The sequence below is a fragment of the Danio rerio genome, chromosome 4 (assembly GCF_049306965.1).
Source record: "Danio rerio strain Tuebingen ecotype United States chromosome 4, GRCz12tu, whole genome shotgun sequence".
Classification (NCBI taxonomy): domain Eukaryota; kingdom Metazoa; phylum Chordata; class Actinopteri; order Cypriniformes; family Danionidae; genus Danio; species Danio rerio.
Window position 1 is genome coordinate 9,901,899 of NC_133179.1, and position 26,249 is coordinate 9,928,147.

The 26,249-nt window shown below is 34.6% G+C and overlaps 2 protein-coding genes and 1 long non-coding RNA gene across 15 annotated transcripts in view; 2 read left to right on the plus strand and 1 right to left on the minus strand.

Annotated features, from left to right (window-relative positions):
- Positions 1-937: 937 nt before the first annotated feature.
- kics2 (KICSTOR subunit 2) lies at positions 938-20,838 on the minus strand. 3 transcript variants are annotated; one of them, XM_073946080.1, is made up of 6 exons: positions 20,619-20,838; positions 19,819-19,896; positions 18,481-18,555; positions 12,268-12,493; positions 8,772-9,060; positions 938-2,173 (listed from the first exon to the last, which is right to left on the minus strand). In XM_073946080.1, exons 3-6 carry the CDS (start codon positions 18,520-18,522, stop codon positions 1,354-1,356), a joined length of 1,377 nt encoding a protein of 458 aa, XP_073802181.1. In that variant the 5' UTR covers positions 18,523-18,555; positions 19,819-19,896; positions 20,619-20,838; the 3' UTR covers positions 938-1,353. The 3 variants fall into 3 exon arrangements, with proteins under 3 accessions (XP_073802181.1, XP_073802182.1, NP_001025261.3); XM_073946081.1 differs by lacking the exon at positions 12,268-12,493; NM_001030090.3 differs by lacking the exons at positions 18,481-18,555; positions 19,819-19,896; positions 20,619-20,838 and having other exon boundaries at positions 12,268-12,728.
- On the plus strand, positions 4,476-14,763 carry LOC101884274 (uncharacterized). 2 transcript variants are annotated; one of them, XR_012401897.1, is made up of 5 exons: positions 4,676-4,772; positions 6,196-6,260; positions 8,752-9,097; positions 10,745-10,803; positions 14,645-14,763. It is a non-coding gene; the product is annotated as an uncharacterized lncRNA (long non-coding RNA). The 2 variants fall into 2 exon arrangements; XR_012401896.1 differs by lacking the exons at positions 10,745-10,803; positions 14,645-14,763 and adding an exon at positions 4,476-4,612 and having other exon boundaries at positions 4,699-4,772; positions 8,749-8,839.
- A 98-nt stretch (positions 20,839-20,936) lies between the features above and the next one.
- The window catches only part of ipo8 (importin 8), a 30,623-nt gene continuing 25,310 nt past the window's right edge, over positions 20,937-26,249 (plus strand). For 5 of the 10 annotated variants that reach the window (XR_012401576.1, XR_012401577.1, XR_012401575.1 and 2 more), the window contains exons 1-4: positions 22,834-23,022; positions 24,684-24,765; positions 24,901-25,057; positions 25,142-25,300. Coding sequence is in view for 5 of the 10 variants with exons in the window: in XM_005164582.6 (XP_005164639.1) it covers positions 22,939-23,022; positions 24,684-24,765; positions 24,901-25,057; positions 25,142-25,300 (482 nt within the window). In the remaining 5 variants the exon portion in view is untranslated. Of the gene's footprint in view, positions 21,057-22,833; positions 23,023-24,683; positions 24,766-24,900; positions 25,058-25,141; positions 25,301-26,249 lie in introns of those variants that run through there. The other 5 variants (XR_012401578.1, XR_012401579.1, XM_073946072.1 and 2 more) reach the window with 2 other exon arrangements.

The window sequence follows — 26,249 nt, forward strand, 5'->3', positions numbered from 1 at the left end:
TACAGTATCTCTCATACAGTATGTGTAGCTGTGACCTTACCATTTTATTGAGCTGCGGTGAACCATGACAAGAAAATAATTAAACAACCAAATCCTTGTACAGTATTTATATTTGAGAAAGCATTGAAATCGTGCGTTAAATTACCATGAAGGTCGGATTTTTTTAACATGTTAAAAGCAACCATTCCTGGTTGAAGAAAAAGATAATCTACATCTTTTAAAGTCTGCTTTTGCTTATGTTTCAAAAGTTCGCACTTAGCTGATGATTGATTATAAAGCTTGTTTGGCATGCTGTCCCGGGAGAGAGCCCTGAGCTCATAAGATCCTCGAGCCCTGGGCTTCCTCCCGTTTGCAAGGCGAGAGCGGAGCTTGAGGTAAGGTAGATCTCGAGAACTTCCCTGCTGTAGTAGCTAATGAATAGATAGTGATTGCTCTTAAGAGATAACTACTTACTAGGAGCATGTCTATGGTGCTGATTTTGATTAGTCAATTAACTTAAGATGCATGTGTTTGGACGGTGGGAGGAAACCCAAGTGAACGGGGAGAACGGGTAAACTCCGCACAAAAACGTCAGTTGGCTTGGTAAGGACTAGAACCAGTGATGTTCTTGCTGTGAGGCAACAGTTCTAACCACTGGGCCACCGTGTCACCCATCTAGGAAAGGAGGAGGAGTGGGGGGGAAGGAGGGATTCTTCAAAATGAAGATGGCTGTTATATAAAACCGAGGGTATTTATAGTAGCTTGGGAATCGTCCGATTTGTAAATCATAAATTGGATAATACGGGACCAGCCGCAAGCAATCATAAGCACGTGATCCTCTCGAAATTAATAAATTAATAAATAATTAAGTTAATAAATAAACTTAATAAATAAGTTAATAAATAAACTTCACTAAATGTTATAATGGAGTAATGATCGAAATGATGAAGTCAATGCATTTATTGAACGTTACTCAACTGCAAGCTTTATTTCAGAAGTGAACATATACATGACGCCAAAGCAAAAAATATTAAAATCCAGAACTTAGTTATTAAAATAAGTAGGAAAACAAACAATAAAAGGGGAAATTATAATTAATTGCAATGGGTCCCTTTCATATTCAAGAAAGCCAAGTCCAATTGCTAAGAACGAACACAAGCTGAAAGAACCAATTTGTGTGCACATTAAAAAAGAGAGAAATTCACAGCGGTGATCTTTGGTCTGAAAGTGTCTCGAAAGCTTTTGGACCTCTTCGGTAGTCATTCTAAAATAAAACGACAACACGGTGAATAAAAAGAACATCAACCAACATCAAGGCTAATGTCAATTTAAAACAAACTATACTTCGTCGGAAATTGTTAACGGTGAAAAAGCTTAGCCTTTGGATCCTGGTTTGAGTGAAGTGAAGGGTTTGGAGTTCCTCAGGGATCCTATCAGCTCCTGCAGGAAAGCCACGATGTACGAGTCTCTTTCGGACTTCCTCCCGTCGAAAATCACAACGATGGTGAAGTGCGGTTCGGGACGAGCCAAAAAATACGTGCTTTGGACTTTATCATCGTAAAAGTGGACCACCTTATCCAGTGTGTTGAGCTCTGTAGAGCGATCGCTCATGATCATGATAACATTGGGCCAATGCGTAACCGGTCGTTCTCCACCAGGAAGTGACACAACAGCCGGAAACTGGTCTACGCCTTTGGGAGCTTCGCGATATGATTGCGGATGGTGGTATCCGTGGCCTTGGAAGCTCTCAGAGCCACGGTTATCGAAGACTAGGGAGACATTCGAAGCGTCGTACTTTCGAATGAAGCCGGAGATCTTTCCGAAGTAATCGAGGGAGGTTCGAGCTGTTAGAGTTTTCATTTCGGACTGGGATGTTTGCCGGCTGAGCGCCTCATGGAAGTAGAAGCTGAACTTTGCTAGGAGCGTCGCTTGAAGCCGCTGCAGCCATAGAAAGAGGTGTGGCGGCTGCACGGCCTTCTGGGATTGGCCTCCAAAGAGGTGTTTCCTGGTTTCCCGCTGCCGTTCAAACACTTGACCCCAAGCCTGAAGCTTGGAATGGGCGCCGTGTAGATTTAGCAGGGATGGGAGGAAATGCCACTCAGAGATTTGTGCTTGGCATCGCAGCAGCTGCGTCAACACATCCACCTCCACCTGGAAGCTGCTCTCCAGGCGGCTCAGGATTGGATGGTGGAATCTGAAAGAAGCAAAATGGTTGGAAAAGTGAAGTTTTTTTTGTCCTTTGCTTATGTGGTGTATCTGTTAGTCAGCATTTGAAGTGGATTAAAAAAGTTTTCCGAAATTGTCCCAAGACAAATATGGATGTTGTTCAATAGTTTTAGGACAAATTTCACAAAGGGTTTTGAACCACTTCAAATGTTGACTACTGCAGAGTGCCCAAGACCTAAATTTTGCCCTTAGGCCATTTTTCTGTTGCATTCAAATCATTACTAAAAGTAATAACTATAATAATAGAACTAATAATAGCTAGGGATATGATTGAGAGGCACCCAAATTTGACAAGTAATGCTGCTAACATTAGCTTTCTGAGTTAAATACAGTCTATGGCTGTGACCAAGTATGATTCAGGGTTCCCACTCTTTCATGGACACCAAACTCAAGGACTTTTAAAGTCACCAATCATTTAAAATCGAGCACCTTTGTAATTCACACTCACAGCATATACAGCGTTATGGAAGTCCTACCTGTATTTACCATTTCATTTACACTTAATATTTTGTTAAAATGTCATGATGACGATGTTTTGAATGTGTCATTTTCAAAAATTTTCAAGTGGTGCTCGCTGCAGAGCCATTTGGGCGAGCTGAGCTCCAGCGAGGGGGAGCTTGAGCTTGAGCTCCACCTTTTTTGCACTACTTCTACGAGTGATGTCACTGGGGGTAGGGTTAGGGGTGGGGTTGGTGTACGCATTAAACTAGCTTACAGGAGGAGGAGCGAGAGCTCATGCTCCCCCTCGCTGGAGCTCAGCTCTGTTCAAATGGCTCTGCAGCGAGCACCCTCTCAAAATTTTGACCGTTTTCAGCAACCGCTTGAAAAGTCATGTTCAACGAACTTTAAAACAATGAGTTGCATTCAATCTTGGTAATATTGAAATGTGGTTTCAAAAGTGTTAATGCGGTAACACTTTAGGATAAATGTACGATATTACGATAAATACTGATATCACTGTTATGATAAATGTTAATTAATGCATTTACTAACATAAACAATGAACAATACATTTATTACACTTTGTTTATTACTTATTGTAAAGTGTGACCGTTTATATAGCTAACATTAGCTTTCTATGTGATAAATTGCACTGATGGAGGTTCTAAAACTATTGGCAGGCGTACACATTTTCTGCCATGTTTGCACCACAGAAAATCAGAATGACTTTAGTTATAGAAACCCCTTTTGGGTGGACTAAATTAGCGCTGACTTAAAAGGGTCTAACCAGCACAACAGAAACTAGAGTAATGATGTGTGACACAAATATGATATTTTAAATAGTTATGATATTTTTAAGACATTGAAAATGTGTGTAGATTGTGTACAAAATGTTAGATATTTGATTATTTTAAATAGTTATGATTTTGTACTATTAAAAATTTTAAGTAATGTCACATTACTGTAGTTGTATTGTAATTTTTCTCATTTGTTTTAATCGTGTACATTTTTATTTTTATTTTTATTTTAATGGGTCAAATCTGTGGCAATGTTAGGACTGGGCTGATAAACGATATTATATCGAATTGTGATAACATTTATGTCAGTAATAATGATAAGCACTGCACTTTATTACTCTATAATGATGCAAAGAGCCAATCATACAGAAGAAATGTAGAACAATCGAAAAGTGTGTTGACATTTTCGGCCACTGAAAAGTTATTGGGCAAAAATATGTCATGCCATTAAATGGACTCTTTGGAAGCATTAACAACTTACATAGAAATATATATCGTTATCGTTCAATATGAAAAACAATTATCGAGATTACACTTTAACCATATCGCCCAGCCCTAGGCAATGTTATTATTATTATTTTATTAAATGGGAGGAACTGGTCACTTTATGGTTACAGAAAGAGGCTTAAATAAGTCCAACACCCACAAAATACTCAAGCATTTATCCAAATCATCCAGTGCTACAAGGACATATCTCTCACACGCACAAAAAAAAAAAAAAACACATAAATAATGTCAAATTAATCATTTTCATTTTAAATACAGATCCGTTTCTGAAATTATTGGTCATTAAAACTTAACTATAGTTATAAAACATTATTGAATAGTATAGTTCAACTACTAAAGTCATGCTGAAAAAATTCTGCTTCTTATATGGCATTAATCGTAGCAGAGAAAAATGGCAGTTCAGCTCTACATGAAATGGAATTTCTGTATCAAGGAGACAATGTAAGATGGTGGAGGATTGTCAGCATCTCTGTAATCCTGCAATCTGTGTGTCCTGTTTGCTGCGCCAGCCTGTTCTCTTTGCTCATTAGCACTGGAGAAAGTCATGAATACTGCAGGGCGGCGTGGAGCTCATTACATCTCCTGCGTTCAGCAGCAGCGTGAAAAATTCTTCACCCCTGACTGATCATTAATTACATGTCTTAGCTGGCAGCCGGAAAAGAGTGAGCATGAGGAAATGACAAAGAGAGAAAGAAAAGTCAGCTTATTCAGGGAAAAATGGCTGACGGAACAATGCTTTCTGTTGCAGTTGAAGACATGTGAGCAGAGCATCCGTGGTGAAAGATTGGGGCGGGATTTAAATGTTTGGCCAGCCAATAGAAGGTAAGGAAACCTGTTTGGAAATAATCAATATTGCAGAAAATTTCAAGGTCATGCACTGATTTCTCAATGCTGGCAGGGCCTGAATCTCTGCTGACTGATTAATTGATCTGATAACATTTGCGAGATCTTGTCTTCTACCTCAGCAAGGACACAATGACCGTCCATGTTATTACATTCCTTGAGCACTAACTGTTTGCAAACTCTTGTGTTTTCAGCACAATAGATGAGCTGATGTCTGATTTATTTTGACTGCATTTGCTAATACAATACTGTATTACTGTAGATATACTTGACCACTTCAAATGAATGCATTAGGGTTGTCTGAATTATTAGTAATTTAACTTTTTTCCTGTTTTCTGCCAGTTTAATTTTCCATTGGTTTTGCACAAGCAATTATAAGCAAGTTATAGCCGTTTCTTTATATACGTTGATGTACATGATTAGAAAGAAGGGTTTTCTTTGTTATTCGTGATATTAGTTCATGTAAATAGTATTTTGACAGATAGTTTTTTAATCATCAGGGATCCCAAGTTTTTCTGAAAGTACTTGAATTTCAGAAATATGATTTCAAGGCCTGGAAAGTTCTTAAAAGCAAACATAAGTCATTGAAAGTGCTTGAATTGAAAGTTTATAGTGTTATTTCAACAATTGTACTGGGCTTCTTGCACAAATTGAACAAAAAAATGAAGAAATTCTTAAATTAAAAATCTTAGACATAAATTACGACAAATAATGCAATTAACAACACTTCAGAAACTGCATTTTAATATTACCAGGATTGAACTCACCTAATTGTCTTAAAGTTCTTCGAACAAGACTTGGAAAAGGTCAACATTTTTGAAAATGACACATTCAAAACATCATTATTATGACATTAATGTAAATATTAAGGGTAAATGAAATGTTAAATACAGGAAGGACTTTCATGGCGCAGTGGGTGTGAATTACAAAGATTCTTAATTTTAAATGATTAGTGATTTCAAAAGTCCTTGAATTTGGTGAGCATTAAACAGTGGGAACCCTGAATCATACTTGGTCACAGCAACAGAAATGGGTCGCTTAGTCTAGAGTGCAGGTTTATATGTCATGCCCCTGCATCAATAAGTACTCATTGTTTTGTATCCTATGTTTTTTACTGACAGTCATATGTTGATGAATTAATCACATCTAGAAATTCAATAAAGGTCTTGAATCTCTCTCTCTCTTTAAAATTTAGAGTTGCTGTTGAATTTGCATAATATGAATAAATAGGAGTGAATGTAAGAGAAGCTTTAGTGATAGTGAATGAGTGTGCAAATGTTATTAATTTGTGAATTGTTTGTCTTGTATAATTGTTATGAGAAGTGATATGTTTTGAGAAATGGTGTATATTGAAAGGGTTTTAAAAGTGTGTGTCTCTCTCTCTCTCTCTCTCTATCTTCAGTGAAGTGCAGAGTTCACCTTGAGCCGTCCGCATGACTGAGCTCTACAACAGATGTCATTAAACAGGTGCTCATGTACTGATTTATCATACATCATTCCTTTCTACATTAGAGTTTCTGACAGCACTGTACTTTTATTTTAAGGTGCAAATCATTTTGGGTATTTTTAAGGTGTCCTTGTACTTACTATGGTTATACATTCCATGTGCTTACTAAAGTAATTACAATTAATTATGATTAAGTTAGATGCAACTAACTCTAAACTCAATTCACATTCCAACCCTGTAAGTAAGTACATTTAATTAATATTACTCAGTAATAAAATAAACAATTACCTACTTTTTGTGTGTGTTATGTAAGGATAGGAAAACTGCGATTATGCCATTTTGCCTCAAAAGACAAACAAAATGCCAATTGAAACTAATTAAATCATCAAAATATTAACATATCTATAGGCGAATTACCGGTTTGTAAACATTCAGGATGCGCGCGCAGCGAGGTTGCAGAAAAAAAACAGGAGCACTAGCATTTACAGCGAGGGAATAACATGCGATGCGATACAGAGTTTGTTGCTGTGTTAGAGATAAGATATGTTGATTATGTATTATTTATATTATTTACATAATGCTTTCAGCATATTAAAACAGCTTGTCACTCAGTGATAAGCACAGTTTTTCAGCAAAATTAACAATAAAGTGATTGGCGTTCGTCTGACAGGTCCATTTGTGATAGCACCCTCCCAATGAATATTGGATAGGACAAGAAGCATCCAGCCCCAAATTTACTCATCTCATTGAAGCTCCACGTGTTGTAACGAGAGAAGTTAAAGGCTTACAAGTCTTTGGATACCTACAATTTTTTTCTGTGGTGTCATGTGCAAGAAATAATGTTACATGATTACTAGATTCAAAACTATGTAGTGCTAAAAACTGAGGTTCTGCCTAGCCACAGAAAAGAAGGCAGACGTGTATAAAGCCTGGGTAATCATCAACAAGCAAAATAAATGCGTTCTGACAGTGAACTGCACCTGTACGGCAGGGTATGCGGAAAAACATTTTTACATTTCAATCTAAGCATTCAGTGTCCGCAGTTTAATGAACCATATTTAATTGTTTTTGCTGAAATCATTGCTGCAATCAAAAACGTGTAATGTGAATGATTCAGCATAGTGTGAACTTACCTGATATAACATGAGAACTGCAGAGTCCAGCATTTTTAATTAGGTCCTCACTCCATTCAGCTCTTATGATGGCTGTTAGCCAAAGACATCTGCGATTGGCATTAAAAGCAGTGTGGTGTACGGTAAAATTTAAGTTTTCTATTTTTGGACTTTCAATTTTGGCATCTTACCGCACAACACGACATGTTTGCTATTGCAACCGATCTTTATTGCAACTGGTATGCGTGATTAAATCCGTGTGACCTAGGTTGGTACCTCCCCTATCCGCTTGTTAAGTGTGAGGTCATGCGAAGCAGCTTCCGGGTCCAAGCGCTCTATTCAACTGTATGGGGAGACTCATGAAATGGTAATTATAAACGTTTACAAAGCGATTTAATACTTTCGAAAATCACGATCGCAATATATATGTCCATGCCTAATATCCGATGGCCAGAAAGTCATTCTTTTTTTATAAATTGTTAAAATTTTGGTATTTGTGATGCAGCAAGCCCAGAGATTGTTGTGCACACCATGACTTTATATAAAATGAACTTTATTGTGTGATATGAATTAAAAGTGATCATAAACAAATAGTTTCTCAACTCAAATGAGTGGCGGCTTGGACCCGGAAACAGTATTACATACTTCACCAACACATCATCGCTTAACAAGCGGATACATCTAAAAATATCAATACCATTAAATGTACGAAAAAAAGTGTATATATATATATATATATATATATATATATATATATATATATATATATATATATATATATATATATATATATATATATGTATATATATATATATATACTTGTAGTTTTTATATATATAGATATATAGATAATCTTTAGATAATATTTTGTATTGTGTATTTTAGATAATCTTATTTAATGTTTATATATTATACCTGTTCTATGTAATACTGTATTAATTACTTCAAATTATACCTAAATAATTTTGAAATATCTCATTTGGATAGATATATTACCTTATAACTAAATGTGCATATGAAATTATATAAATAAATGTGTACAACACCGCTAAATATACAAAAAAACATTATATATATATATTTTTTTTTTCAACTTATTTAATGGTTATACTATTCCTGTGCTGTCATACTGCATTTACTTTTAATAAGTCTGAAATAACCTTGAAAAATCTCTTGCTTTAATAGATATATTACCTTATAACTAATTATGCATATAAAATGATATTAATAAGTGTGTACATAAATGACAATGAATTCAAACAAGGTAAGCCAAAGCTCCCTCTGGTGGTATAATTAATACAAAACAACAACTGAGACACTCCCAAAACACACACCTAAATGATCTTCATAATCCCATAGTTTCTTAATCCACTTGTTTACTAATTCTTTCTTGCAGCAGGTCAACAGGCGGTCTCTCACCTGGAGCTGTATTTCTGCAGGATGCTGTCCAGCGCGCCCACCAACTCCTCAGAGTTGACAGTCTTCTGGCTGCCCAGAGTGTGCATCTTCTCGTAGAAGTCTGCGATCTCCATGCGGGCCTGCGTGAAGTGGCACAGCTGCTCGGACAGGTGCGGCAGCAGCTCCTCCAGGTTGGGAGTGGATCCTCCAGGTGCGTGGCGGCCCATGGACACCACCTTCTTCAGCTCGTTGTGCAGAGACGTGTAGATGGTCCTGATGGAGTCTTTACGGCTGAAGAACGACTGACCACCTGCGTGACACAGATATTAGCGATGATCAGAAATACAGTTCAGTGTTTGGTCTCTGGTGTTAGGCCAATCACTGAACTTACAGATGGAGATGCATTATGTATGGCCACATGGCGACATCTGCAGTATTTAAATGATACTAATGTCATTTTAATTTAGTTAAAATTACTAGTTTGTAGCATATTCAAAGCCACAGTATCATGGAATAATATTACAGTAATATTATAGTTTATTCCACATATAAATGAGGTAAAAGCATGGTATTACTCTGGTATATAATTGTGATATTTCACTGGAAGACTGACATAGTTAAAAAGGTAATTGTAAGCTTTTGGACTACATACATCTTCTTCAAACTGCTAATTAATAAATTAATCATAAATTAATTTATGATTAAATTAATCATAAATATTTGCTTCAAATTAGTCCCAATTAGGAGATAACAATTCATACTCAGAATTTATTTCTGTGTTGTATTTGGTCAAATTCTGAACAAAAATACATCTAAAACAAAATTATTGCAATTATAAGACTTAATAAATCATCATAATTGTGTACTACCATAGTGTATTATAAACAACAGTAACATGACAAGTCATAATAATGATTAAACGTGAAAATTAGATTTGAAGTCAGTTTTGAAATGTACGGAAATTTAATTATCACTCGTAATTATGACACACTGTTTTAGTTTTATGCATAATAGCATCAAAATATGAAATAAATAAGTCATAATGACAATTATTCCTATATAAAATAAACTGTTAAAATTATGAAAAAGTAATCATTTTGTTACAACTTTTATGATAATTTGCTTTTTAAATCTCATAAATTGGATTTTTTTAAATGTAAATTGGTTAGTCTCAAAGTATTTATTTTTAATATCTAATTTGATTTATCGCTTCTCATCGATATTTCACTTTCTAATAATTTTGACAGTAAAAATAGCTCCTAATTTAAATTTGTTATAAAGTATTACAGTAATATTATAATTTATTCCACATAAAAATGAGGTGAAAGCAAGGTATTACTCTGGTATATAATTGTGATATTTCACTAGAAGACTGCATAAGCATAATAGCATGAAATTTTAAACAAAAATACATCTATAACAAAATGATTGCAATTATAAAACTTAATAAATCATCATAATGGTGTAATACCATAACTAATTTAAATTTGTTTATTTGGATTTTATCTTTTTATGTGAGCACATCTTATAAGTAGCCTCAAAATTGTAGCTTTCTGTCATAACTTATTTAGGCATTTTATTTATTTAATATGCTTTGATGCTTTGATGTCTTAGTATGTCTATTTAAATGTAATAATATCTCACAATTTATGCCTATTTTTTGTTTCTTTGTTATCGGTTCATTTAATTTCTGCATTTTTAAAGTATATATTTATTATGACTCTGTATCTCATAACTTGTTTATTTTTACATAAATCTTATTTAATAATTTACGCTTTTTATATTATAATCATATTACCATTTTTTCCTTACAGAACAGTACAGTGAACATAATTTTGTTACAACCTTTGTGATAATTTGTTTGTTTTTATCTCATAATTAGGACTGTTAAAAATCTGTTATGACTCTGTATCTCATAACTTTTATTCATTTTTTTATATCTTAATAATTTTGGCTTTTCATATTATAATCATATTACCATTTTGTCCTTACAGAACAGTACAGTAAACACTTCCCTGATACCTAGTTTCTGCCTGAGGAAAGTCATGTACTGGTAGGCTTTTTTAATTCTTTTATATCAGAATTCTTTTATATTTGGCTTTTCATATTATAATATTACCATTTTTTTCCTTACAGAACACTAAAGTAAACGTAATCTTGTTATAACCTTTATGATAATTTGTTTAGTTTTTTTTTTTATCTCATAACTAGAACTGTCATAGTTGTGAAAATGAACTTCTTTAATGTTTAATTTTAAAATTAAACCGGATATAAACCAACTTCACGCCAATATTTAATCTCCACATTTTTAAAATCCAATTATTATGATTCAGTATCTCATAACTTTTATTCATTTTTTCATAATTTATTTTAGAATTTTGGCTTTTTTTTATTATAAATATTATTACATTTTTTTTCCTTACAGAACAATACAGTAAATGCTTCTTTGATAAACTGTTAAACCAAAAGTTAAGGTAACTCAAACCATTTAAGTTCAACTAATCCTAATGAGTACTGCGAACTTAATCCATTTCAGTAAACAAAGCAATTTGAGCACAGTAAACCCCAATAAATGAAGAGAACTCAAACCAACTGAGTACTTTAAAACCTAACAAATTAAGGTAAATCAAACCATTTGAGGAAACCAATTACTACAAACCACTGAAGTTAAAAAACTTATCTATTTGAGTACTGTGAACTTCATTTAAGTTGAAGTAATGGGGTACTTAATTACTTCATAACCTTCAACACTGAGTTCAAAACTCTTTTCAGATGAGTAGAATTTAACTTTCGGTAAATTTCAAGTAAACTACACTCATTTCATTTGATGAAGTGGACTGTTTTACAGTGTACTGAGTTTCTGTTTAATGAAAGTCATGTTATGGTAGGCTTTCTCATACATTTTATTTCATAATTTTGACTTTGTCATAACTTTAGGCATTTTGATTTATTATAAATTCATACATTTTATTTCATAATTATGTCTTAGTATGTAGATCTAAATCTACTAATATCCACAATTTCATGCCGATGTTTTGTTACTTTATCTATTCATTGCACTTTTTGAGGTAAACATGTTTTTATATTTGCACATTCAGACTCTGGCACTAAAAAAATAATAGAAAAGCAGAATTTAAAAAGGTTAAAGCAGTAAGGACTTACTCTTATGAAAACGTGACAACGGTCCCTATATTGTTTACCACACTACTTTGAATATTCAGTCTTAAATCGCATGCAAGAATGACCTCAAAACAACCTTAACACTATTTAATTGACTGTGTGTGAACAATGTTGTACTGTAATAGGCATTGGCTGCGTGCTAATATGACTTTTAGAACAATATTATTAATATTACTTAGAACTTTATCCCCAATAATTAATTCTCAATTATGTTATAAATCTAATAAGGCCTAATTATGACTCATAATTCATAACTTTTATTTAATAATTATGGCTTTTCATATTGTAATCATATACCCGTTTTCCCCTTACAGAACAGTAAACGCTTCACTGATACCTAGTTTTTGGCCGAGGAAAGTCATGTTATGGTAGGCTTTCTCTGCGGCCGCCAGGTGCGCGAGGGCGGCCAGCAGAGACCCCCAAATGGCCCCTGCGCTCTTACTGGCGTCCTTCTCCTTCTCCACATAATCCTTCGCCCTGTCGAACCAGAACATTCCGAGCTGAGTGAAGAAACTCTCCAGCACGGCTCTCTCTTTCGGGACCGGCCGCAGTTCCTCATCGCGCTGCGGGTCACACATGATAATATGGAGAACTCACGAATGCTGATCATTAACGCGACAGTTATTAAACGACCGCTGAAAACGTATGCTGTGAGCGGTGTGTAGTGCCCGACAGTCTAAAAGTCCAAAACAATCCACACCAGCCAATTCAAAGGGATTCAAAAGGTCTTCTGTTGATAAAATGCACATTCTTAGTGGTGAACGCCACCATGACACTTTTCAACAACAACACTACGGCGCGCCGAAGGAGACAAATGTGTTTTGAAACGCGGATTCTGGTTCTTGTGGCGTTGACTTAATAATAACAATAACAATAATAATAATAAAGTAGTGAATTTATCTGTACGTGTTGTAGACTAGAGACTGTTACCAAGTTTCATGTTTGTCAGACAGAATCTGTATGGAGCTAATAATATGCCAACACAATCTGAATTTGAATTGTGTTCATTTGAATTAATGACAATTGTAATTTAATAAATCTGAATTGTTATATGCTGTTAAAAAAAATTTGAATTTGAATTTCGTAGTTTAAACTTGAATATTACCCATCTGAAATTTAAGACCACTGAATTTTTCAAGGCAGATTTTTTTCAGACTTCAGGTTTTTTGTGTGTGTTCTGAATTCACAGACTGCAGATATTTGGTTTGTAAAAATACAGTTTCAAGTTTTCAAGATGAAGAAATTCAGAACATCAAATTCAATATCATAAAATTCAAAACCAGAAATTCAGATCTTGAAATTAAAATTCAGCAGAAATTAGGTCAGGGGTCATCCACAGGGAAGAGTAGACGATCACTGAAAAGTCAAACGAAGCATTTTGGCTAATCACTGAGCTGCGTGAGTTTACTGGTGTATGTGAGGCTCAGTCAGGAGGACACAATTCTTCTGCAAACTGACTATCAGGGCTCAGCTATTTTCAGTAGTTTGTGTAATAAATATAGGCATGCTTCAGTAAAGCAAATTCATATATTTAATTTAATTACATCAATTTATATTTACGTTTTTTTTTTTGGTGTTTTGAGGGATAAAAAGCTGATTCTGACCTCAGATGTTTCCAAATATTTAAAAATATTACATTATTTTAACTAAAATTCATTGAGACCAAATGTCCAGTGGGTGGCGCCAAATCTCTATCTTTATCACTGAATTGTTCATTCAGATTCGTTCGAATCGGCTTAATTATAAATGAAATAATTGACTCATTATAAATGACTCGCTTAGATATTTTTTTTTTTTGTTAACCTCATTTGTTAAGTGCTTAAAACTTTGTTTTAAATGGTAACAACATAAGAGGTGTTGAAAAGTCTATATTGTTGTAAATAGCGTACAGGGAAAGCCACTTGATGAGTTTTCAACATAACGTTTGTTTTATGTGACCCGACATCGAAAGCAGCCTTGAAAAATTCAGTTGTCTTAAATTTCAGATGTTTAACATTCAGGTTATGAAATTCAAATTGAGAAATTCTAATTCAAAACAATTTTAACAGCATATGAAATTTCAGATTTATTAAATTACAATGGTCAATAATTCAAAGGAACACAATTCAAATTCAAATTGTTTTGGCATATCATCATCTCCATAAACCTTAAGCTCGGAGGAGCAGATGGAAAAATGCTCTGGTAGTTCCTAACAGATGAGTCGTATTTTAGTGGCAAAGAAAAAGCTGACGCTCAAGACTGCCAGCCAGTCTTGTGCATTTGAAAAATGTACACAAGGCAGATGACAAACAGTTGCTCCACAATTCGCTCTTGTGGCCAAAGAGTGTAATAGCATTAATAAAGTAAAATAACTCAGAGGTTAATATTTGATTTATTAGGGGTCGCCACAGAAGATTGAATCTATTATTATTATTATTATTAATGCTTAAAGAAAATCACAACACAAATAAAAGGTTGCCAGAGAGCACAGAAAAGTACAGTTCAGCAAAAAGAAAAGATAAGAAACCTAAGAGTGACCCCTAATGTTTCTCAAACATCAGACTTCAAACTAAATATCAAAAAATCTGTTTTGCAAAATATGCTTTTTTACTGCCTATGTGTCAACCACACACACATTTTCATACTGACAGTATATCATATTTTTTTAAGCCTGTTTAACTTGTTAATATTTTTTACACAGCACTGATTGACTTATTTTTGTTTTCCAATAACAGACTTGACTAAATCTTTCTCTGTGTCTCAGATGAGGAGGATGTGAAGCTCAGGACTGGTCATCACATCAACATCAATCTACAGACACACATGCCATTTTAATAAAGATTTATTAAAGAAAGCCTGATCAATGTGTCAGTGTTGTGCCCACTTGTGGACGATTTGTGTATCCGCATGAAAACAGCAAGAGGACAGAGTATGAAGTGTGTAATCCTGCAGCTGTAGAGCAGTTAAAGCTCAAGCCTCATTGAAAACACCTGAAGCAGCTAATCAAGCTCATCAAGACTGATAGAAATCTCCAGACTCTACTCTTTTGTTTTATTCAAGTAATAATCAAGTTTTAAAAAGTATGTATATGTTATGTATTTTTAATCAATTACAGGCCAAAATGAATTAAGTTTTTGGTGACTGTTTGCACAATTTAAACTGAAATGTTTCATGAATGCTGGCATTTTAATAATAAAAAAAGGTTTATGTGGGACAGTATATTTCCCACTGCTGATATATATCTATCATATAAATGTTTATATTAAAATGCTTTCAAAAGATGATTTACCCAAGATAAATTCATAAAGGCACCAGGTGCCTTAAACAGGTTCTCAGGAGGAAAGTCATGGATTCAAATCCTTTGTGTAAACCTTGTTTGATCAAATGCAGATCCCTCAGAAAAAGTGCTAAATAATCATGTGCTTCATTAGTAAGTCATTAGTCAGCTGCTCAAACAAACAGTTTTAATATTTCAGTCCTGAAGTCAAATCCAATGATTGCTGATTCCCATTTGCGAATGCTTTTGATTTAATTGATAACACACAGTTACAAATTAAGGTCATCAAGAGCTGGGTTTGAACTTGGGTCTTCATGATTAAAACGCAACGCTTTAATAAGTTGAGCCACAGAGTCTGAGGAGCACATAAGTGTTGCATATTGACTTTTATCAAGCATTTGCCTCATATTTTTGCACAACATCGTCAATACACACAAATGCTACAAAGCACACTAACACTCTTTTGGTTTCAGTAGCTCAATTGTCTAAACCTCTGCGATTTACTCTGGGAGACCTAGGTTCGAATCCCACTGTTGCTGTTCTTAATTTCTAATTGAGTGCTTTGTATCAATTACCTGATCTAAAATAGGATGCAAACTCTCAGATTTAGTGGCGCAACTGTTTAAAACTTAGCATGTTAACTCTGAGTGCATGGGTTCAAATCCTGCTTATGCCAAAATAAATACAAAATGTTTTTAGCGTTAAACCGGTAAATATATCAATGTCAACCTGTCAAATACCCTGTTCACCTTGTCTGGCCCAGTGGCTCAGTTTATTAAGATGATATGTTTTAACTATGAGGTTGTGGGTTCAAATCCTGCTTATGCCGAAATTAGTGCAAATTTTTTTTTAGCAATATGGTGCAAAGATATCAATGTCATCCTATCAAAAACACTGCATTACTCGTCTGACTCTGTGGCTCAGTTAATTAAAATGCTACGTTTTATCTTTGGAGGTTGTGGGTTCAAATCCTGCTAATGCCAAAACCAGTAAAAAATGTTTATAGCGTGAAACTGCAAAAGATCTAAGTGTCACCCTGTCAAAAACCTTGTTCTGCTTGTCTGGCTCAGTGGCTCAATTGATTAAAATGTTATGTTTTAACTTAGAGGTTGTGGGTTCAAATCCCGCTAATGCCAAAATCACTGCAAACTGTTTTCTAGAGTTAAACTGCAAAAGATCTCAATGTCACTCTATCAAATACCCATCTTCTTCTTGTCTGGCTCAGTAGCTCAATTATTTAAAACACTACAATTTAACTATGAGGTTGTGGGTTCAAATCTCGCTTATACCGAAATCATTACAAAATGTTTTTTAGCAATATGATTCAAAGATATCAATGTCACCCTGTCAAAAACCCACTACTGCTCGTCTGACTCAGTGGCTCAATTGATTAAATAGCTGAGTTTTAAATTTGGGGGTTGTGGGTTCAACTCCCGCTTATGCCAAAACCAGTGATGAAGGTTTTTTAGCATTAAACTGCAAAAGATCTTAATGTCACCCTGTCAAATACCCATCTTCGACTGGTATGGCTCAGTGGCTCAATTATTTAAAACACTACGTTTTAACTTGGAGGTTGTGGGTTCGAATTTCGCTTATGCAGAAATTAGTGCAAAACTTTTTTTAGCAATATTATGCATAGATATCAACATCACCCTTCCAAAAACCTTTTTCTGCTTGTCTGGCTCAGTGGCTCAGTTTGTTAAAACGCTATATTTTAACATTGAGGGTTGTGGGTTCGATTCCCATTTATGCCAAAATCAGTGCAAAATGTTTTTTAGCGATAAAATGCAAAACATCTGTATGTCACCCTCTCAAAAACCCTTTCTTTTCTTGTCTGGCTCAGTGGCTCAGTTTGTTAATACGCTATATTTTAAGATTGAGGGTTGTGGGTTCGAATCCCATTTATGCCAAAATCAGTGCAAAATGTTTTTTAGCGATAAAATGCAAAACATCTGTATGTCACCCTCTCAAAAACCCTTTCTTTTCTTGTCTGGCTCAGTGGCTCAGTTTGTTAATACGCTATATTCTAAGATTGAGGGTTGTGGGTTCGAATCCCATTTATGCCAAAATCAGTGCAAAATGTTTTTTAGCGATAAAATGCAAAACATCTGTATGTCACCCTCTCAAAAACCCTTTATTTTCTTGTCTGGCTAAGTGGCTCAGTTGATTAAAACACTGTGTATTAACGTGGGAGTCCTGGGTTCAATCCCCGCTTATGCCAAAATGAGTGAAATACTTTCCAAAATAGTACTACAATAAACAACACATACATAACATACATAACACACAACACAAATCAGGCCACAGTGGAGTAGTGGTTAAGAGCATAGACTAGTGAGTCTGATGCAGTAAAGATGTGGGTTCAAATCCCGCATATTGAGTCTTTTTCCAATCTGCCACAAAACACTCTTTATATTTCACCCGGAAAACTTACCCCACTGATCTGACTCAGTGGCTCCATTGGTAAAGCATTAGCCTTTACTCTTGGAGACCTGGGTTCTAATCCCACTATTGCATATTGTCATAAAAACACAACATGCGTCAAACACCCTCTCTCATCGTGTAAGCTGCGATGGCGCTAGTGGCTAAACACCGTTGGTTGCGGACAAGGTTACGGTTACAACATGGGTTCGAATCCCACCTAAGAAACTACCTGGGGCGGTAAGACAAACAAGAGGGCAAGTACCTGAGGCTCAAGGGTAACTGAGCACAAAGTGAAACACGGACCAGAGCACAAAGTGAAACACGGATCAGAGCGTAAACGTACCTGGGGCGGTAACACGGGTAACGATGGCGGACAAACATGCAGCGGGAATAAAGAAATCAGAGAGGAAGGCTGGACTGTGAGGACAAGTGGGCTGAACCGAGACAAGAGGAAGGTTGAACTGAGAAAAGAGGCGGGCTGGAGGCGGAGCAGAAGGAGAGACAGGTGGAGCAGAAGGAGAGAGGTGAGGCAGAAAGAAAGAAAAGAGGAAAAAAAAGTTTTTTTTTTTTTTTTAAATATCGTTTTTTTGGCAAAAATATAAAAAATTAGTAACACCGTGGTGATTCGAACCCCAGTCTCCAGTGATCAGTTCAGATCTCACTCCATGAGCACTGACCACTAGGCCATCAGGATCTCACATTAACAATAGTTCGTATGTTATATTTATAGAAGACGTGAGAACAGGCAGTTTAAAAAAAAAAAAAAAGGAGAAAAAAATATTTTAAAATTGTAATTAATTTAAAATGAATTAAATTCAATAACTTAATGTCAAAACATTAAAACAACACAGCAGACATAAATAGACTCACCAGAATGAACAGAATGGTGAAATAAATCTTGTGTTGGTCCATAAATCAAACACTATAAAGTGTTCAAAATGAATTCTGCATAAAGAAAAAAAACAAAACTGATGTTAGACACCATTACACAGCCTAACATGGTGCAAAGACATGGGTTTAAGAGTCGCTAAACTACAGTGTGAAACAAATACGGCAGAAAAAGATTGCACTTCACTACTAAAGCATGAACAATAGGCATGGGATGACAAACGTTTTCAAGGTTTGGCAAAGTCAAGGTTTAAAAAACGCCAAAATATTCTGTAACACCATCCCCAAGGTATATGTAAGATTTTTTACTTAATTTTTTTAAGTTCTTTAGGACAACAGTATCTCCAGCAGAAAAAAAAATCCAATGATGCTGTTTTAAATTGTAAAGACATATGTGTTTTTTAAACTGATGAAGTCAGGGATTAATTTGAATTATTTAGCCTGACATGTTTACTGTTCCAAACTATCATAAATACTTCAATTATATAATCTTTTCAAAGGGGAAAAAAGTTTTTGTTTTTTACCCAGACATTTAAAAAGAATATATTTTAGAGCAGTAATCACAATACTGTGATACCATGATATTTTTATCAAAGGTTATCATACCGTCAGAATCTTATACCAGCCCATGCCTAATGAATCAAAATATTACAAAACAAATTTCAAATACAACACATCTTTGTAAATGATTACAGAAAAAAGACTTAAAAAAGACTTGGATTAAACACATCCATTTTGAAAGTGTTTTAAAATATGGCAAAGTGTCACAGAGGGAAAGCTTTCATAGTTAGGTTAAGATTTAAAGTTTTAGATTTGCATGTACGTTCATTTATCAATCTCTATATTGTTTACCACGCTACTTTGAGTATTCAGTCTGAACTAGCATGTGAGTATGACCTCAAAACAACACGTTGATAGTCTTTGGCTGCTAATATGATTCTCATATTTAGAATTAGCAAAGAATACTTTTCTGGATCTATAATATTAAGGAGAATGTCTGAATATCCAAATATAAAACCAACTTCACCTCTATCAAAGTGCCTTGTTGCTAAAAAACATCCTTAAATAGTTTTTTATGATGAAATAAGACACAAAGCTTTATTCTTCAGGAACTGCCTGGATGTGCATTATTACTTAAATAAGCAAGGGTTTGCACTTCCCCCATACAAAAGATGATTTAAATCAAGGCATGTAACTTTTTAAAATGTGTTTAAAGTTTAGAATTGTTATTTTGCATCTGCTTTGTGCACCTTGTGTTCGCAGCATATCTCTGTTTGTCAAATAACAAAGTTAATCTCACAGACAAATACTATGCATTACCTGTCACTCAACAGATGTCCACCATTACAGTCAATGTCGGACCACGTGCTTCTGCTGGACTAAACACACCCTTTCACTCTGTAAAGGAAAGACACAAGTAAATAAAAAAGCACTCCATATCAAAGTTCATTTTACACTTTCATGTGACATGCTCAAAAAACACTATTTTAGGTTTGATAAAACACAACAGTTTATTTGTTCTACCTAATAAGCTTCAGAAGAATCTCCATCCTAAATTCACATGGAGTTTCATCAAGAGAGCAACATCCCTGCTGCCACCAGCATAGGCTGGTTGGCTGGTTTTAGAGGGGTTTTGGCCATTTCCAGGCTGATTTCCAGCCATTTTCAGGCTGGTCTTAGCTGGTCAGGCAGCTAAAACCAGCTTGACCAGCTTAAACCAGGCTGGTCACCCTGATTTTAGCAGGTCATTTTTCTGCCTGACCAGCTAAGACGAGTGTGGAAATGGCCATAACCCCTCTAAAACCTGATTTAAGCTGTTTTTTTTTCAGCAGGGATGTAAACAAAGTCTTTGTTAAACCTTCGTTAAGGTAAGACTACCTTTATACACAATAATTTTCACAAAAAATATCTATTTATCCAGGGTTAAAGTTATATTTGAATGACTGACAAGGAAAGAGTAGCATCACCCATACTTCAGCAAACAAATGAAAACACCTATTCGACATGCCAATGATTTAAATACAGTTTAAAACTGATATATATAACATAATATATAATATAATGGATATATAATGAGCGCCAACGACTTTAAAAATCACTAATTATGTGTAGATACTTACAGGTGAGTCGCGTGACATTCTTCATGCTTGACAGCACAGCGCGTCGTTTGTTATTAACGTTATTGATGGGCTGAAATATATGCTGTCGAGTGACAGAGTCTGTAACTGAGCTGTCATCTGCAGCAACTGTACTTTAATAGCTTTTAAACGTATATACATAGTTGTGTCGAGGCGGCTGTCATCAGTGTCATGTTGTTGATATTGATTAGGCTCTAAAGGTGTCACTGTCACGCTGAACGTCAACGCCGCTGACGCCCCCTGGTGGAGTGGAAGGGAGTCAGTGTCAGTATGAAAACAACACACTAGTAGTGTGTCGATGGAGACAGGATACATTTTTAGTTTTATATATTTTAAATTACGTCTGTGATCTTCTTTAAATGGTCTCGAGCAGCAGATAAGCATGGAATCTAATGGACGATCAGCTTCCCAACTTAAGGGGTAAGAAAAAATATGTCCAATGTGTTGAACTGTAACATTAGTATACATAAATCACATGGTCGAAATGTAAACACTGATTGAAGAGACAAGAGGTCTTGCAGTACTATTTTACTATTTGTTTATGCTTTAAATACATATTTTGACTCAAAATTATCTTTATTATTTCAGTTCAAAATCAATCATTTAATTCATGTTGTTATGATATTTGCAGGCTCGTAAAGCCTATTTGAAAAACGACTAGTTTTCCAGCTCCTCCTTGTGGACATGAACTATGAGGGAGAAGACTACTGACTTAGATTGCATTGGGGAAATGGTGCATTACTGATGATTTTTCTGTTTCCATCAAGTTTATCTGTCAGTGCCTTAAGTTTCTCTTAAGAAGGAGAGAATTTAAATTATTAAAATGTTCATTTATTTATTTATTTATTTATTTTTATTTATTTATTTATTTATTTATTTATTTATATTATTTTTTAATTTATTTGTTGAATATTTATTTATTAGTTTATTTATTTATTATTATTTACTTATTTTATTTATTATTTATTAATTAATTAATTTATGTATTTATTTATTTATATTTATTTATTTATTTATTTTTATTATTTTTTAAATTATTTGTTGAATATTTATTTTATTTATTATTTATTAATTAATTAATTTATTTATTTATTCATTGTTTGTTTATTATTATTTATTTTATTTATTATTTATTAATTAATTTATTTATTTATTTATTCATTCATTCATTATTATTTTGTTATTATTTATTTATTAGTTTATTTATTTATTTATTTATTATTATTTATTTTATTTATTATTTATTATTATTTAATGTATTTATTCATTTATTTATTTATTATTATATATTTATTTTATTTTTATTTTTTTATCTGTCAGTGCCTTACGTTTGCAGTTCAAAACAATAACCTGAAGGGTGACACCATGGCTGAAATATTACTTTTAGACAGGTATGTTTTAAAACTATTTTAGCCATGCAAAGCTGATGTAGACTGTGTTCTTGTTTATGAATGGGGGTATATGCATGGAAGTGTTGTTCAGCCACTAAAAAGTCCAATTGGCAATGGAATACCTTTTACAGCATTAATAATATAGTCGGTTAAATAGACCTGAGCATTCGTTTAGATGTTCAAGTGTAAAAAGACATGAAAACAATTGATGTACGAGGATCAGCCAGCACAATTGAAAATGAAAAGTCACTTGTGGGCTTGTTAACATAAGTGTAATGTAAAAAGATAACGGGTTATTTCAGTTTTTGGCACTGCTTTTTCACTAATCTAATTTTTATTTAGTTTAATAACAAAACATAAGTAAATGTGCTTTTCCACTAACCAGCTTTACTGAGGTGAAGTTTGATTTTTATTCACGCATTTGTTCATTTTTTAACAGTAACCGTGACAGTTTTGGGGAAATATAATCCTGCACCCGCTGAAAATAAAAGTCTTTGTGCATATACCCTATAATATAGAAGTGTATGAAATAAAATGATTTAAGTAAATTTCTTACATTCTACTTTTTTCTAAAAGTAATATTTCAATTGATTGTACCATACTTCTTTCAGTTTTGTATTTGTTGTAATGTACTGTTATTATTGCAATAAAAATAAATAAATAAATTAGCTAAGGACAGTTCTTTATATTGATATATTTAAGAACTATATTGTGTATGAGGTCCCTTTAATTTTTTGTCACGCCAGCCTCTGCTGCAAACGCTCCGCTTTGGCTTTGTTCTTTTGCGACGCTGACAGTCGCTTGACGGCAGACTGGGGCAGGGCTCCCTGTAAGATCTGAGGCATCAGATCGTCCGCGCATCTGTCCGATAGTCCAAAGTTTATTGAAATTCATCCACCTCTTCGGCCCTCATGGATCCCAATCGAATCATACAGGCTCTGAAGGGCACCATAGACCCCAATCTCAGGCTCGCGGCTGAGAATGAACTCAACCAGGTCAGTTTTCCGTCTGGAGAAGTTTGTTGTTTCTTTGGGGAACAGAAGCGCTAAAAGATGCCTTCAGTGTTTGTGGCCTGATTTTTAATTTATAAAGCTGAATAATAGTCTGCTTTCGTCCCTATTAACGCTTTGTTTACTGTTAAGGGTGCCCACTAGTTGCAGTGAATCAACGGCATCATTGTTCAACAGCAGAATGAGATGCCGACTATTGATCCTTGTGGACTAAATTATGAATATAGTCGCTTTACATGAATAAAATGACTTAATTTAGGTTATATCCAAAATTTAAGTGTCTCAGTCTTCATTTATAGTTTTCCTGTTAGTCAATTTGGGGATGTGATGTTATAATGTGACATGGTTGTTCATTGTGTCCTGATTCTCCTGCATGTAAATCATTATTTCTGCAGCTTCCACTGATGCAATTCTGTGCAATTCCTACTCTGCAGAGGCATTGTTGAAGGCAGTTCTGTTTTAGAAGAGCTTGTGTGTTAGAGAGTGGATGTGCTTGTTGTTTACATCAGGGGAGCCCAAAGTTTTTCATATGAAGGGCCAAAAACCAAATATCATTGACATATGCCGGAATAGTTGGTAGTTCATTCTGCTGATGAATAAGGGACTAAGCCAAAGGAAAATGAATGAAATCAATGCTGAAACAATTATTTTTTTTCACAGAATTGTGATGAATATTGATATTAAATCTCATTTGCCAGATTATAACCTGAAATTTTTTGGGTTAGTCAAAGTTGTGTAAAAAATTCACAAAAATGTTACCTCAAAATGTAGTTTTCATTGTCAGATTTGATCTCAGTGCTGACATTCTTGAAGTGACAATTTTTCAAGTTCATCACTGGGAAAGTTGAGATGAGATCATTTTTTAATTCGATTACGTAAATACATACATACAAAAATTACAAATGAGGGAAAAAAAGTTTGAATTGTGAGATCAATGGTGCAATAAAATTTTTGAATTATATATTTATTTATTTTGCTTTTTTTAAATAATAACAATACAGAACATCGAAACTAAGCAGCAAACAACTGAAATAAAGCACACACGCACACGGCATGTAAAAATGAATAGATAAAATAAAAATAAATAAATAAAAAGGGAGGAGATACAGGATTAATTAATGAAGATAAACTTTTAGTTTTTTAGTCAAATCAAATCATGTGGTACTGTTTTAAAATAATAAAAAAATGGATTCCAAATTTTTTTAATAGTTCATCTTTTCCTCTGAAAGAATATGTGATTTTCTCCAATGGTATACAGTTGCAAACTTCTAAGATCCACAGTCTATTTGACATCAGTGTCTGTTTTCCGCAATTGCATTTTTATTTTGGCAGAAATTAACTTTATTAGTTCATTGCATTACATTTCTGACATCTAATAAGTTCTTAGTCATACTTATTATAAAGAAAAAATAATATCCTGTGCTTTCTTTGTGCTATTTTGGCTTATCTGAATTGAATGATTGGCTTTTGGTGAATTGAACCATCATAGATCAACAATATTTTAATAATTTTGGTGCCACGTTGCATTGGTATTTGAGAAAACATGTATATAAAGAGAAATCCCTGAGCTTTGTAGATTGATTTTGCTTATAAAAATAAAAACTATTATTCTCTTGTAAAAAAAAAAATGTCTCTTTTTTTTTCAGTCCTACAAGATCATCAACTTCGCCCCAACTCTTCTACAGATCATAGTGTCGGAGCAGGTGGAGTTTCCCGTGCGACAGGCAGGTAAGAACCTCTCTTTTCCTACAGCCAGTCACAATCCCCTTCCCAATTGAATCGTTCAGGGTCGAGATCTTCCCCTTTACCAATGGTCAATTTTGATTGGATGAAATAACCAATGACGTCACATTCATCCTCCAGCTGCCATCTACCTGAAGAACATGGTGAGTCAGTACTGGCAGGACCGGGAGCCTACACTGGGAGAGGTGGTGTTTCCCTTCAACATCCATGAAAATGACCGCGGACAGATCCGAGAAAACATGGTGGAGGCCATTATTCGTTGCCCTGAGTCCATAAGGCAAGTCACAATGTTTTCATTTCATAATGACAGTCGTTAGAACCTAAAAATTAACTCTCTTTTTTTGTTGTTGTTGTTTGGCAGGGCTCAGTTAACAGTATGCTTGCGGGCCATAATAAAGCATGATTTTCCTGGCCGGTGGACGGGTGTAGTGGACAAGATTAACCTGTATCTGCAGTCGCAGAACAGTGGCAGCTGGTACGGCAGTCTGCTCGCACTTTACCAGCTCGTCAAAAACTATGAGTGAGTGAAACACGACACTTTTGACTCTCTTGAGGATTTGTTGTTGTAAAAGTTCCCGTGATTGTTATGAAGGTGTCCTAAAATACATTTGCATCCATCCAAGGTTAAAAACACATAAGCTGCGTCCCAAATGGCACACTATGCACTCATGCACTATGTACTTATGCACTTACACACTCAACAGGATAGTATATGTATGTAGTATCGTCCCAAATGGCACACTAATGTTTTTTTACTAAGCGGAAATTCAAACCGTCTCCCTAATGATGTTTGACGGTTGCCTTTTCAGTGAAATAAACAACCGAATTATCAAATAATACCTGCCGTGAGTATAACCGCATTCTCCATCGGGAGGCGCTATGATCCCTCTCGTAGGAGAATTTTGCTTTTACTATCCAAAATAAATAAAGGTATCCAACATATGCGCCCGATAGCTCCGCCCCTTCCGCTACGTGAGCAAAACTGCGGTCGTTGAGTGCGTGAAGTGTCCATCATTGCACACTTCATTTTAGCGGCTAAATGAGTGCATCATCCAGGTAATTAAAGTGCACTTAACTATTTATAGAGTTTTTAGTGTAAACACACTATTTATACTACAAAATGGCGTAGAACAGTGCATAAGCATGCGATTTGGGACGCAGCTATACATTTAAAAAAATGTATGTATATAGTCATGTCTGAAATCATTCGTACGCCAGGGGAATAAAAGACTCTTTTAAAAGATTCTTCTCATTATTGCAGGATATTAAATCTCAAAATATCAAGCTATGATCTTGTAAGTGAGAAGTTGAAAATGTTTTTGCACAAACTCAGAACTGCTAGATATATATTCTGAATTAGACCTGCTATGTTTGAAGTTTGATCCTTCTGTTTGTGTTTTATGGGTGTTTCCCAGAGATGGGTTGCAGCTGGAAGGGCATCTGCTGCGTAAAACATATGCTGGATAAGT